General features: G+C 38.4%; 1 protein-coding gene and 1 long non-coding RNA gene across 7 annotated transcripts in view; one reads left to right on the top strand and one right to left on the bottom strand.

The window, feature by feature from the left end:
• Window positions 1–15,170, bottom strand: part of REV3L (REV3 like, DNA directed polymerase zeta catalytic subunit) — a 178,112-nt gene that overhangs the window by 11,852 nt on the left and 151,090 nt on the right. For all 6 annotated transcript variants that reach the window (XM_024996589.2, XM_024996590.2, NM_001206172.2 and 3 more), the window contains exons 26-27: window positions 7,971–8,080; window positions 2,859–2,973 (exon numbers count right to left, since the gene is read on the bottom strand). In XM_024996589.2, the coding sequence (XP_024852357.1) occupies window positions 2,859–2,973; window positions 7,971–8,080 (225 nt within the window). The remainder of the gene's footprint in view (window positions 1–2,858; window positions 2,974–7,970; window positions 8,081–15,170) is intronic.
• LOC132346162 (uncharacterized) lies at window positions 2,973–8,411 on the top strand. Its single transcript, XR_009495919.1, has 2 exons — window positions 2,973–4,716; window positions 8,258–8,411. It is a non-coding gene; the product is annotated as an uncharacterized lncRNA (long non-coding RNA).

The following is a 15,170-nucleotide window of genomic DNA, read 5'->3' as shown; positions in this document are numbered from 1 at the left end:
TTCCATCCCTGGTTCAGGAAGATCCCACGTGCCACAACTCCAGAGCCTACGCTCAGGAGCCCACGTGCAGCAACTACTAAAGCCTGTGCACCACAACGAGAGAAGAAAACAAAATGGGCAGCCCGTGCACTGCAACTAGAGAGTAGCCCCAGCTGGCCGCAGACAGAGGAAGCCTGCATGGTCACAGCAAAGACCCAGTAGAGTCCAAAAAAAAAAAAGAGACCATATGCTAGACCAAACAATGAACTTTAACAAATTTAAAAGCACTGAAATTATATAGACTATGTTCTTTCACCACATGGAATTAAAATTAGTAACAGAAAGATATCTGAAAATATTAAATATTTGGAACTTAAACAGCACACTTCTAAATAACCTATAGATCATTATCACTGAAGCACAAGATTCCCAGGCAGCTGCTGCTTCCCTGGTGACTCAGTGGTAAAGAATCTGCCTGCAACGCAGGATACTCAGATTTGATCCCTGGGTCAGGAAGACCCCCTGGAAGAGGAAAAAGCAACCCACTCCACTATTCTTGCTTGGAGAATCCCATGGACAGAGGAGCTTGGCGGGCTATAATCCATGGGATGCAAAGAGTCGAGCATGACTGAGCACACACACGTATGGGAGTGCCTAGGGGTCCTGCAAGGGAACCTGTAAGAGCAGCCGGCTTTCAGCTGCCCTGATGGAGAAAAAGGAATACTGACTATGAACAGGGATTCCCAAGTGGCACAGTGGTAAGTTTGCCTGCCATTGCAGGAGATGGGCTAGATCCCTGGTTTGGGAAGATTCCCTGGAAAATCACATGGACAGAGGAGCCTGGTGGGCTAGCAGGTTGATAAAATTCATCAGTGAAGCAGTCTAGTCCAGAAATTTTATGGGGGAGGGAAGATTTTCAATTATAACTTAAATATCTTTAATAATTCAGGTTCTCTTCTCATGTCAGTTTTAAAATTTGTGATTGTCAATGAGTTTGTCCATTTCTCTGAAGTTACCAAATTTACTGGCATGAATTATTTATACTTCGTTGGTTGGATCTCTGTGTAGTCCAAGGGACTCTCAAGAGTCTTCTCCAACACCACAGTTCAAAAGCATCAATTCTTCGGTGCTCAGTCTTCTTCACAGTCCAACTCTCACATCCATACATGACCACTGGAAAAACCATAGTCTTGACTAGACGGACCTTTGTTGGCAAAGTAATGTCTCTCTCTGCTTTTGAATATGCTATCTAGGTTGGACATAACTTTCCTTCCAAGGAACAAGTGTCTTTTAATTTCATGGCTGCAGTCACCATCTGCAGTGATTTTGGAGCCCCCAAAAATAAAGTCTGACACTGTTTCCACTGTTTCCCCATCTATTTCCCATGAAGTGATGGGACCGGATGCCATGATCTTCGTTTTCTGAATGTTGAGCTTTAAGCCAACTTTTTCACTCTCCACTTTCACTTTCATCAAGATGCTTTTTAGTTCCTCTTCACTTTCTGCCATAAGGGTGGTGTCATCTGCATATCTGAGGTTATTGATATTTCTCCCGGCAGCCCTGGGATTTCTTTGGAAGGAATGATGCTAAAGCTGAAACTCCAGTACTTTGGCCACCTCACGCAAAGAGTTGTCTCACTGGAAAAGACTCTGATGCTGGGAGGGATTGGGGGCAGGAGGAGGAGGGGACAAAGAGGATGAGATGGCTGGATGGCATCACTGACTCGATGGACGTGAGTTTGAGTAAACTCCGGGAGTTGGTGATGGACAGGGAGGCCTGGCATGCTGCGATTCATGGGGTCGCAAAGAGTCGGACACGACTGAGCAACTGAACTGAACTGAAATGATTTTGGTATCTGTAAACTCTAGTAACATCCCACCTTTTATTTTTGATATTGATAATTTATGTTAACCCTTGATCATTCTAGCTAGTGGTTTAACCATTTATAGAACTTTCTGAAGAACCATTTCATTAACATCCACTCTTTATTATTTCCTTCCTTTGGGATTAGTTTGCTTCTCTTTTCCTGTTTTGTTAATTTACAAACGTGAATCACTAATTTTAAACAAATTTTTAATATAAGCACTTTAAATATATAAATTTATCTCAAAGCACCAGTTTAGCTTCAGATTTTGATATCTTGTGGTGGTGGTGCTCAGTCATGATTCTTTGCGACCAGGTTACAGAGTGTCTTGAATGCCAAGCTAACCTGTATATACTAAAGTAGGGGGATGAACTTCCAACTCATGAGGTCAGCTTTTTTTTTTACCCTGTCTCCAAAGCAAAGACAATACAAGCAGAAAACAAAAACAAAACCACTACAGACCAATATTCATGAACATATGCATCACAATTCTTAACAGATGGTTTGTTTTCTTTGAGCAGTTGTACAGGTTTTGCTTTTATGTTTAGGCCTGTAATCTATTTCAGGTAAAATCTCATGTCCACTGGTAGTTTCTCAGGACACCATGCTCTTCACTTTGCTACACAGGCTGAATGTCCACAGCATCACATTCTCCCAGAATAGTCCTGAGCTGTCCAGCTGAGGATCCAGACGTCGTGGAGCAGAGACATGCCATCCAGCTGTACCCTTTCTGAATTCCTGGCCCATGAAATCTGGGAGCGTAACAAAATGCTGCTTGTTTTATACCATGAAGTTTGGGGCTGCACATTGATAGTTAAGTCGAACAGTCTTTTCATTTCTTTATATCAGATATTACTAAAAAAAATTTTGTGAAAATGATACCAAACTAATGGAAAAATACTTTAAATTTAACACTTTCACAGACCTGTATACCCTGAAAATGTATTAAGAAATCAGAAATCTCTAGAAGGTATGCGAATTTTATAAGTCATTTTTAGTATTACGTTTCTCTTACCTTTTCAAACTTCAATTTCACTGGTTTAGGGTTGGTAGCAGTTACAGCTTCAGCAATTTCTTGCCCAATCTTAAAAGACTGCTCCTTAGTGGCTCCTTTCAGTAGCACAAACAGACTAAGAGGATTAAAAATAGAGTAGAGTAATAAGGAAGTTGCAACAAATTCTCATCAATAGTAATTTTCCTGCCTAATACTATAATACCAGGGAAAACCCTTCTCCTTACTCTTCCTTACTAAGTTGTTTCCTGTCTGAGCTTTGTTTTATCACCCTTGCCTTGTGTACCCATGATATATCTTGTTACAGATCCTTAAAGTATTTAATGTTTCTAGTTTAGCTACACACAGACCAGTTAGCACAGCTGCCAAGAAGGTCCTGAGTCATTCCTATACATTTACGGCTTTTTATGACACACAGTTATGTCAGTCACAAAATAAAAGATGTGATTATAAAGAAATGGAAAATTTACTTGTGATATGGGAGATTTCCTTTCAGAACCACCCAACTTAGAAAAGAACACACATACATAAAACTTGTTCACCGAAGAACAGTCAGAAAACACTAAAAGGCACAAAGAGAACAGCCACTTATAATCTCACTGCTCAGATCAAAGACACCAGAAAATCTGTATATCTTTTGTGTCCATCTGTAAATCTTTTCTCATTTGGGATCACAGATCATAAAGTTTGATAACTTTCCCCTTTCATTTAATAGTGTATTATGAACATTTCCCCACATTTAGTTCTTTTACATTATTTTAACAGTTCTGTATTTCAATGTATGGATATTGTCATTAAATTTTTTTCTAATATTTCATATGTAATAGTAAACATGGCACACACTCTATGTCCTTAGAATAAATTCCTAAAAGTGGAATTTCCAGATAAATGGTATACACTAAAAATATTTTCTGAAAGATAATGTGAAACTGAATTCCAGAAAGCTTTTTTTTTTTTTGCAGAAAGCTATTTCTGATGTATAATCCCACCAGTAGTATATACAGATACAATCTGCATATAATGAAATGAATATACTTTAAGTGTATAGTTCACGAATATTGACAAATGTGTAAGACTTGTGATGGGCTGAACTGTGTCCCTTAAAGTCCTATTTTGAAACCCTAACCCCCAGTATCTCAGAACGTGACTATACTTGGAGACAGGGCCTTAAAAGAGATGATTAAGTTAAAATGTGGCTCTAATTTAGGTGGTTAGGGTGAGCCTAATCTGGTATCCTTGTAAGAGGAAACTAAACAAAGAAATACCAAGGCTGCACGTGAAGGGAGGAAAGGGCATGTGAGGGCAAAGTAAGAGGTGGCCACCTGCAAGGCAAGCCGAGAGGCTTCAGGAGAAAGCACACCTGCTAACGCACGCCTCCATCCTGGGCTTCAGCCAGAACTGTGAGAGTAAATTTCTGTGTTTAAACCACCAGATCTGTGACAGCCCTAGAAAACTAATACATCTGTGTAACTACCACCAGAGTCAAGATATAGGACATTTTCATGACCCCATGGAGTTCCCTTGTATTCCTTTGCAATAATTCTCTACTCCACTTTGGATCCCAGGCAACACAACCTGCTTTCAGTTACTATAAGTTTGCTTTTTTCAAGAATTTTACATAGTATACAAAGCTAATATACTTGTCGGGATTCTTTTACTCAACATAATTTTGAGATAGACCCATATTGCTGAAGTAACACTGGTTCCTTTTTAATGCTGAATAGTATTCTCTTATGGATATGTCACATTTGTTCATTCATCCATTGAGGAACATCTGGACTGCAGTTTTGGACCATCAATAAAACTACAATGAAGAGTTGCATCAGGGATTTATGTGGACCGAAGCTTTCATTTCTCTTAGGTATATATCGAGAGTAGTACTGTTGAATCATATGCTAAGGGTATGTTTTAGTTTAGATGTAAATACCAAACTTAAAAAAAAACAATTATTATACTTAAAACTAAGCTGTGGTAAATGAAATCAGGTAAATGGTTGCCTAGGGGTATGGGATGAAAACGAGGGACTGACTGCAGTGGAGCACGGCAGAACTTCAACAGGGACAGAATGTTCTGTATCTTGAGTGGGGTGGCAGCTGATTATATGTGTCTATACATTTTGTGTGCTGAACTATATATACTGTGTACTTTGTTAAAAACTGTATTTTGATACAGCTGACAAAAAAATTAAAGTTATAAATACTTTACGTTAAAAGTTATTACAATAGTATATATATGTATTTGAGATTTTATCTAGCAGTGTCAGTAAATTTACTTGAGTTCATCTATACTCTTTTGGCCAGTTATAGTTGAAGCTAAGCTTCAAGGGAGCTGACCAGGATTAATGGGAATTTTTGGTCACTTAACAGAATTAAGGCGACTAGCCTACAGAGAGAGACTGTCTTAAAGGAGTGGTTGTCATTTCACATGGGATGGAGAGCTGAGTGGGGTATTAGAATCACCCAGGAGGCCTTTTCTCAATTACACGCAGATGAATTTCCTGAGGGACTCTTTGCTCTAGTTCCCCAGCACCGTTCTGCTGCCCTGGACGCGTATGTTGTCAAACGTCCTTCCCTATCCTGCCTGAGAACCACTACTAGAGAGAGCTTCAATAGCTGATGGAAGTAGGTCTGTCCCACTAAGATGGGACAAATATTGTTGAGAACCACAATTATATCTGCTCTTGAGAAAGAAACACCCTTTCTGACAGAGTAATTTTGATGCTTTGGTAACTGGTCTCCCTTAGCTAGACTCCAAGATTCACAAAATCAGCAGTCTTGAAATTGGAGGGAGCCAATGGTCATTCATCATCATGTATCAGATGTGGTCTGATGATAGTCTGAGAGAGGCTCAAGTGACTTTTTGATGGCCATGCAATCAGTTAGGAGCATAGCTAGAAAGAGACTCCACATCTCACTCTTGGTAAAGAACTCTTTCCTTCCATCAAGCATTCATCTGTTATCCCTAGAGCAGTACTTCTCACTATGGTATCATTATTGTCTGCTCCAAAAAAAAAAGAAGTTAAAAAAGTAAATTTAACAAGAGAAAGTAATCAATAAGGAATAAAATATTGTTGGGTACAGCTGATCTTCGTGGGGCCCAGATCCACCACACTATCTAAGTGGTTTGCTCCTCAAAGACCGATTTGTACTCTGTTGGGGCAATGTTACTACCATTGAGAATGCATGCCCTAGAGTAAAGTGTCCTCATTCAGTATATTTCAGTAAGCATTACTGGATGAATCAGACGGTGAATGGTGATCAAAAGTTCTAATGATACTGCAAATACATTTCATTGATTAGAATCATAAAAAGAACCTGGGATATCTGATGTAGTAGTGAAAGTTGCTCAGTCACGACCGGCACTTTACGACCTCATGAACTGTAGCCCACCAGGCTCCTCTGTCCATGGAATTCTCCAGCAAGAATACTGGAGTGGGTAGCCATTCCCTTCTCCAGGGGATCTTCCTGACCCAGGGATCAAACCCTGGTCTCCTGCATTGCAGGCAGTCTCTTTACCGTCTGAGCTCTATGTCTTACTAGTTGGGTGATCTCAGACACACTTCTTACTCCAGGGGAATCTGCTCCTAAGGAGCACCTGAGAATGGGCCTCCTAGGATTTTCTTCCAGCCACATGGAAACTCTGACCCAAAAATCCTCTTCCAGCCTGATATTCTAAGTCCGTGTTTTTTGATTTGTTTGATTTCCTAAAAATATTAAAGGCTAAACAACATAAGTATAATCAGAATCATGCCAATTTCTGATTCTGGGTGTGTGCTGTCAACCACTGACATTTAAGACCCTGAATTAAATTCAGTATTTTAAAGTTTGTCTCCTCTTCCCTAATTATTTTGTGAGGAGCTCTGGAAAATTGTGTCCTAGTAATTTTTATTTTGCTAGACCTCTCAGCAGAAGTGGTTTTACAGAGCAGTAAAATACTCAAAGTGAGGAGTGGCTTTTGATGGGGAACAGTAGAGACTGTGGATAAATGGGGCCTGAATAACTTGAAACTATCCCCATCTGTTGATAATGAAACAGCTGCTATGTGAAGACAAGGTCTTATTCAGCATTAATATGATTATGCTGATTTTATGTGCACTAAAAAACTGGAGAAGATTAAATGCTGGTTAAAGATTAGCTGGAAGCTATTTTCACTGATTAGAAGCATTATTTCTGATTGGTCCACTGCACTGTAAAGTGATCAGAGCTCCTGAAGCAAATGCTCTTAGAATGATCACTGTGACTTTAAGCCTTTAATATGAAAAGAAAATTTCAGACTCCAAGAAACTTGCATAACCCCTATATTCTAGAAAAATTTTATTAAGTCATATAAATAGGATATTACATAAATAACTGGGCCCTGAAAAATATCAAAGTAAGCCAGGTTGAAGTTATTTTTAGGATTCAAAGGCAGTCCTATCCTTTGTCAGCTCATAGATGATGGGCTTTAGGAAGTCTGTGAGCCTCTGGAATCAAAAGTGAAAACTGTATTTACCTATATGAACTGTTTATATAAGAAGGGCAACAGATTTTGGGGCCCAGTGAAAAGTGAACCACTCTTACCTTTGGCAACTGTTTTTCCAAAACAGTTTGATTATTTTAAGATATATATTTAAATTCAGAGACCTGCAGCTATCTGAGGAATTCTTCACATTAAAAACTCTTTCTTTAAACAGACTAGACTCCTGTATATACAGTTTTTACAGATCCCTATCTAAATACTTAAGGGTTCCCAGATGGCTCAGCAGTAAAGAATCCACCTGCGCCAAAGCAGGAGATGTGGATTTGATCCCTGGGTTGGGAACATCCATCCCTTGGAGAAGGAAATGGCAACCCACTCCAGTATTCTTGCCTGGAGAATCCCATGGACAGAGGAGCCTGGTGGGCTACAGTCCAGAGGGTTGCAAAGAATTGGACACAACTAACGCACCATCACATCTACATACTTGCTACCTGGAGAGATACCATGGGAATCTTCACAGTCTGCGGCTCACAAAAACTGGAGAGAACTTAGGTAGAATTCTATTCTTAGGAAGGATTACCCTTAAGGCATTTCAAACACTGAAATGAATATCTGAAGAGATGCAAAAGGACAACTACAAAACAGAAAGTTCATTACCTGTCAGTATCACCATATACAACCCTGGCACCCCATTTCTTGGTGTCATTCACCAGTTTAATAGCTCGTTCCAAAGTTTCTCTGGCTTTGTGAACAATACTATCACCAACCTGTTGGTACAAACACATAGGAAAAAATTTCTTAATATAGTTTAGTATAAGACAATAGGCTTTAATGTATAATACTTAATTTTCATTACTGAATATTTCTAAAACTGAAACAAGGAGAAAAGAACACTGAAAAGAAAACAGAATAGTCACCAGTGCCATTCATTATTCCTTCTTCAGGTACTCAAGAAGAAAATGGGATGGATGAATAATTTAAAAGAAGAAACCAATCAATATACAGACTTGCCTGTGTGAGTGTAAGTATAATGGACTGCACTGTATACAAGGATAGCTATATTTGATCCTAGAAGAATAAACCTTATTTATTCAAGGACTTTCTAATATGCCTTTATACCAACAGGAGACCACACTGTGTATATGCATGTGTGTGCATGTATATCTTTCAAATTTTTTCTGTTGGAGTGTTATAATAATTTCTTTCAGTATCATTAAAGCACTCAAAGCCCGTGCACTGGGACAACCCTGAGGTATGGGATGGGGAGGGAGGAGGCAGGGGGGTTCAGGATGGGGGACACATGTACACCCATGACTGATTCATGTCAATGTATGGCAAAAACCACTACAATCTTGTACAGTAATTAGCCTTCAATTAAAATAAATTTTAAAAAAGTTTATGCTGAACCTAAATATCAGTGATTGGTTATACATAATTTTTATATTAATACTGAATGCAAGGAAAAATGCATGATTATATGATGAAAAATATATCACAGTGTTCAATTTAAATCAGGTAAGCAGATATATGTCTAACAAGGGTTCTTTCATTGGTGATTGGTAAGTTTTAACAACGATAATGGCATAAGCTGACAAAGCAAAAAAGATGATGGATCTTGACAAATATGAGAAGCAAGCTAATTATATTTCATAGTTAAATAAATTAAGGAGGCTAATATAGCACTGCTGCTTCATTTATTAAACTCATTAAAGCTAAAGGCTAGGGAAACTGCTGTTCAGCATAAATGGAACATTACTTTTTAAAGTTTTAAAGTAAGAATTATGTACTTTTTCTTTTGCAAACAGTATTTATAATGATCTTTCCCATTTTACTGTAAAATATGAATTATATGAACTAAATGCAGGATTTATTAATAATTTAAAGGCTGTTTAAAGATGTTTACAAAGGAAATATTAAGTATATGAACAAAGGAATAAATAAACTGATCACAGAAACTTAATTTGGTTTTTAAATTAAGATCATAAATCCTGTTGAGACCTTTTGTGCATTAGAAAACCTTGAGAATATGAACTACAACCTAATACATTAAAAGAATCAATCATGTCATCTAATTGAAATTCAAGTTTAAACAAAACATTCAGTCTGTCTTTTGCCACTTTCACAAGATAAAAATATGTGATAGCAAATAGCTAAATGGGCGAGCCATCCAGAATTAGAGTCAAATATGATTCTGAGATCTACACATACAAATAAATACACACATACACTGATCCTAAATGTCTTCCTCCTGCCATCTACTCTGACCCATTTAAACTACACCCGGAAGAGTCAGAACTTTTGCAGCTGGCCCTGAGGTCCATGCTCTATGAAGAACTCAGGCATGAGAGCGAGGGGCACGGTCGAGCACTGGAGGAGAAGAAACGAGTGGGAATTACATTAAAACTGATTCTGCTACTTTGTGTAACAGTTCCTAATAAATAAGATTACAGGGCTAAGAGAATGGATTTAAAAAGAAGAAAAATTAATTGGTTTCATAATTTAGCCAATGGTTGGGATCCTGAAAAGTCATAATAAGAAAAATATTTAAAGTAAAAATTCTCTGAAAAGAATGCTGGTAACGATGTGGAGAAAAGGGAACCCTTGTGCACTGTTGGTGGAAATGTAAATTGGTGCAGCCACTATAGAAAACAGCATGGAGGTTCTTCCAAAAATTGAAAGTATGATGCAGCAACTCCACCTCTGGGTATTTATCTGAAGGAAACAAAAACTCTAACTGGAAAAGAAGCCTATATCCTCATGTTCACTGCAGCATTACTTACAATAGTCAAGACATGGAAACAAGCTAAGTGTCCATGATGGATGAATGGATAAAGAAAATGTAGTTTATATATGATAAAATATTATTTAGCTATACAAAAGAAGGTAATCTTGCCATATGCAGCAACATGGAGATGTTGAGGGTATTGTGCTTGGTGTATTTTTTTTTTAACTTTTTACTCGGTATTGGGATATAGCTGATTAACAATGCTGTGGTAGTGTCAGGTCAACAGCAAAGGGACCCAGCAATACATATACATGTATCCATTCTTCCCGAAACTACCCTCCCATCCAGGCTGCCACATAATATTGAGCAGAGTTCCATATACTATACAGTAGGTCTTTGTTGGTTATCCATTTGAAATATAGCAGTATGTGCACGACCATTCCTTCCCCCTGGCAATCATAAAAGTTTGTTTTCTAATAAGTCTTGTAGGTAAGTTCATTTGTATCATTTCTTTTTAGATTCCACATATAAAGGATGTCATACAATATTTCTCCTTCTCTGACTTGCTTCACTCAGGATGACAGCCTCTACATTCATCCATGCTGTGCTAAATGGAATTATTTCACTTTTTTAATGGCTGAGTAATATTCCATAGTATATACGTGCCACATCTTTTTTATCCGTTCTCCTGCCAATGGACAGTTATGTTGCATCCATGTCTTGGCTATTGTAAACAGTGCTGCAGTGCACATTGGCGTGCTTGTATCCTTTCAGATCAAGCTTAGATGCATTCAATCTATAAATTTCCTTCTAAGTACTGTTTTTGCTGATCTCCACAAACTGATAAATTGTATTTTCATTTAGTTCAAAATAATTTAAAAATTTCTCTTTTGAGATTTTTTTCTTTGACCTATTATTTAGAAATTGGCTATTTAATCTCTTAAGTATTTGGGGAATTTTCCAGCTATCTTTCTGTTATTGATCTCTGCTGCTGCTGCTAAGTCGCTTCAGTTGTGTCCGACTCTGTGTGACCCCATAGATGGCAGCCCACCAGGCTCCCCCGTCCCTGGGATTCTCTAGGCAAGAATACTGGAGTGGGTTGCCATTCCTTCTCCAATGCATGAAAGTGAAAAGTCAAAGTGAAGTTGCTCAGTCGTGTCCAACTCCTAGAGACCCCATGGACTGCAGCCCACCAGGCTCCTCCGCCCATGGGATTTTCCAGGCAAGAGTACTGGAGTGGGGTGCCATTGCCTTCTCCATTATTGATCTCTAGTTTAATTCAATTCTGATCTGAAAGCAGAATACACTATATAATCTATTCTTTTAAAGTTATTAAGGTATATTTCATGGTCCAGAATGTGGTCTATCTTACATGCTCCTTGTGAGCTGGAGAAGAATATGTATTCAGCTGTTTTTGGATGAAGTAGTTTGTAAATGCCCTTTTATTGTGTTGTTGAGTTCAACTATGTTCTTCCTGATTTTCTTTATTTTCGATGTTGCCTTTGCTTTGTTCCTATTTTTAATTTCCACTCTTTTACTGCTTTTTTGGTTTGACTATTTTATATTACACATTAGTTATATTTCTTTTTAAAAAACTTTTTATGGTGGTTGCCCAAAATCTTGCAGTATTTATATTTACTTTCAATACACCATTTTCAAAACCCACTAAACCACTTCATAGGTAGTGTGAGTACTTTAAAATGAAAGAATCCTAATCTGTTCCTCCCAGTCCTTGTACCATTTGTCATTCATTTTAGTTATACAAATGTACATATATAAAAACATACCTAATCAAATACTTTTTTTGCTATTATTATTTTGAACAGATCATTACCTGTTAGATCAATTAAGAGAAATAAAAGGGCTTCTTTTACTCTTACTTATTCCTTCTCTGATGCTCTTCCATTCTTTGTGGATCTAGGTTTCTGACCTGTTGTCACTTTCCTTCTCTCTGAAGAACTTCTTTTAACCAAATCTTGCAAGGCAGGTCTATGCCAACTAATTCCCTCAAGTTTTATGTGTCTGAGAAATCTTAATTTCTCCTTCACTTTTGAATGATAATTTTGTACGGTATATTTTATTCCATTTTTTTCTTGCCTGGCACGGTTTCTGAGGAAAAGTTGCATATAATTCTTACCTTTGCTTCTCTATAAGCTAGGTGGTTCTTACCCTTTGGCTTCTTTGAGGACTTTTATTGTTGATTTTCTGCAGTATGAAAATGATGTCCCTAGGTTTAGGTTTTTGGGTTGTTTTTTTTTTTGGCATTTATTCTGTTTGGTGTTCTCTGAACTTCCTGGATCTGTAGTTTGGTGTTTGACCATTTGCTCCTATTGTTCTTCAGTTGCTAAATCATGTCAGACTCTTTGAGACCCCATGGACTGCAGCATACCAGGCTTCCCTGTCCTTTACTATCTCCCAGAGTTTGCTCAAATTCATGGTCTTTGAGTTCGTGATGCTATCTAACCACCTCATCCTATGCCTCCCTCTTTTCCTTTTGCCTTCAATCTTTCTCAGCATCAGGGTCTTTTCCAATGAGTCGGCTCTTCACACCAGGTGGCCAAATAATCGAAGCTTCAGCTTCAGCATCAGTCCTTCAATGAATATACAAGATTGATTTCCTTTAGGACTGACTGGTTTGATCTCCCTGCTGTTCTAGGGACTCTAAAGAGTCTTCTTCAGCACCACAGTTAGAAAGCATCAGCTCTTCAGCACTTCTTAATGGTCCAACTTTAACATCCGTACATGACTACTGGCAAAACCATAGCTTTGACTGTACGGACCTTTGTCAGCAAAGTCATGTCTCTGCCTTTTAATACACTAAGTTTGTCATAGCTTTCCTTCCAAGGAGCAAGCGGATGTCTGACATTAATTAGGGGAAGTTCTCAGTCATTATTGTTTCAGTATTCCTTCTGTTCTTTTCTTTCTTTCTGGAATTTTTATTACATATATATCACACTATAGTATTAGGACACCTTTTCCTTTTTTTTTCTTCTTTTGAGTTTTAGCAGTTTCTACCAAGAGTTCTTCAAGCTCAGAGATTTTTTTCTTAGCCATGTTCAGTGTAGTAGTCAGAGGCATTTTTCATTTCTCTTACAGTATTTTTGATTTCTAGCAGTTCTTTTTAGTTCTTTCTTAGAATTTCTACCTCTTTGCTTATATTGCCCATCTATTCTTGCATGCTATCTATTTTAGCCATTGGAGGGAGCTCTTAGCATCCTAACCATAGTTTTAAATTTGCAGTCTGATAGTGCCAACATCCCTTCCCTATCTGAGTCTGATTCTGGTGCTTTCTTTGTTTCTTCTGTGTTTTTTGGCTTTTGGTATGTCTTGCAATTCCTTCTGACAGCCAGACATGATGTACTGGGTAAAAGGAACTGCTATAAACAGGCCTTTAGTAATGTGGAAAAGGTGCTGGGGAGAGAAGGACGTGCTCTTCAGTCCTAAGAGTAGGTCTGTTTTTCAGTGAACCTGTGCCTCTGGACTATAGACTTCATAAATAATTTTCAATTTTTCACCCCACTTTGGTGGGACAGGATGACTAGAGCAGGCCAGAGTATTTTTCTTCCATGTAGAAGGCTAGAGCAGTTGGAGTTGGGTATTTCTCTTTTCCCAGGTCAGTTAGGCTCTGATGAAACTCCAACAGCTTGGGCTCTGCTTAAATAGTTTCTCCTGAGGGCAGACTTTGTTAAACACAGAACACTCTAGTGTATTTCAGAATGGTTCTTTTCCCCTCTCTGTGCCAGAAGCACAAGGAAATTTTTCACTGATATTCACTGTGAAAACCTGCCTCAGCTCCTAGTTGTGTGGGGACCCTGATGACTGGGTCCATTGGGGTTTTTTCTCTCTCAGATTTGTTTAGCCTGAGCCTCCAGCAATTCATCAGCTATGGTTCTATTTTTACTGTGGCACTGGTTCTCAGACTTGTGCTCATGGATTATACTCTGGTAAGCTGTGAGTCTCTGTATTCACCTGTTGGGCCTCTTCAGTTGGGGGGAGGGGTAGCAGTTTACCCTGTGACTTCGCCTCTCCAACAGATCTAAGAAGAGTTGTTGACTCTTCCGTTTGTTTGGCTTACTTGGTGGGAGGACAGAGTGGAGACTTTGAGTTTCTTACATGCTGGACATATAACCAGAAGTCCCTTGCACAAGTTTTTGCAGTTTACTTTGCCTACTGTGAGCTGTCCGGGGACTTTATTCTTCCACTGCTTTTCCTTTGCTGAACGACTGCAAATATGGCATACCACAATGCTCTAGCCTTCATTTGGCATGAAAAGATCATCAACCAAACAACAGTACTCTGTTCTTTTCTCAATTAGTGAATTACTGTATTACTCTGTCATACTACTTTGTATTTATGTCCAATTAACACCCTAATTTAGTAAATAATAAGAAATTAGACTTTTTAATGAAGAGTGTCTTAATTGATGCTTTTGAACTGTAGTGCTAGAAAGACTCTTTAGAGTCCCTTGGACTGCAAGGAGATCCAACCAGTCCATCCTAAAGGAAATATTCATTGGAAGGACTGATGTTGAAGCTGAAACTCTAATACTTTGGCCACCTAATGCAAAGAACTGACTCATTTGAAAAGATACCCTGATGCTGGGAAAGACTGAAGGCGGGAAGGGGACGACGGAGGATGAGATGGTTGGATGGCATTACCGACTCAATGGAGATGAGTTTGAGTAAACTCTGGGAGTTGGTGATGGACAGGGAGGCCTGGCGTGCTGCAGTTCATGGGGTCGCAAAGAGTCAGACACAACTGAGGAACTGAACTGAACTACTGCAAAAGAAAGGTTTTACTTTATATCTACCGGTATACTAGTAAATAGGGAATGACTTTTTTTTTGACATTTAGAGAAGACAAATGAACTAGGCTCAGATCTCTACCAATACATTAAAAGGAATTATTTAGTACCAGTATTACTGTAAACAATGCTGTAAAGGTGGCACAGAAACCTCATGCCAATAATGGATTACGATATGGTCATCCAGGTATCCAGAATGTGTATGCTAATTTATAAAATTATCATTAAATAGAGTTCTCATAGAGAAAACCCACAAATCTCTAAGAATATGTATGTATATAAGCCCTGGTTTAAGAAAAACTGATGCTATGTCATGGAAATGAAACAC

This window comes from Bos taurus, chromosome 9, assembly GCF_002263795.3.
Source record: "Bos taurus isolate L1 Dominette 01449 registration number 42190680 breed Hereford chromosome 9, ARS-UCD2.0, whole genome shotgun sequence".
Lineage (NCBI taxonomy): Eukaryota > Metazoa > Chordata > Mammalia > Artiodactyla > Bovidae > Bos > Bos taurus.
This window is presented reverse-complemented; position numbering and strand designations above follow the sequence as displayed.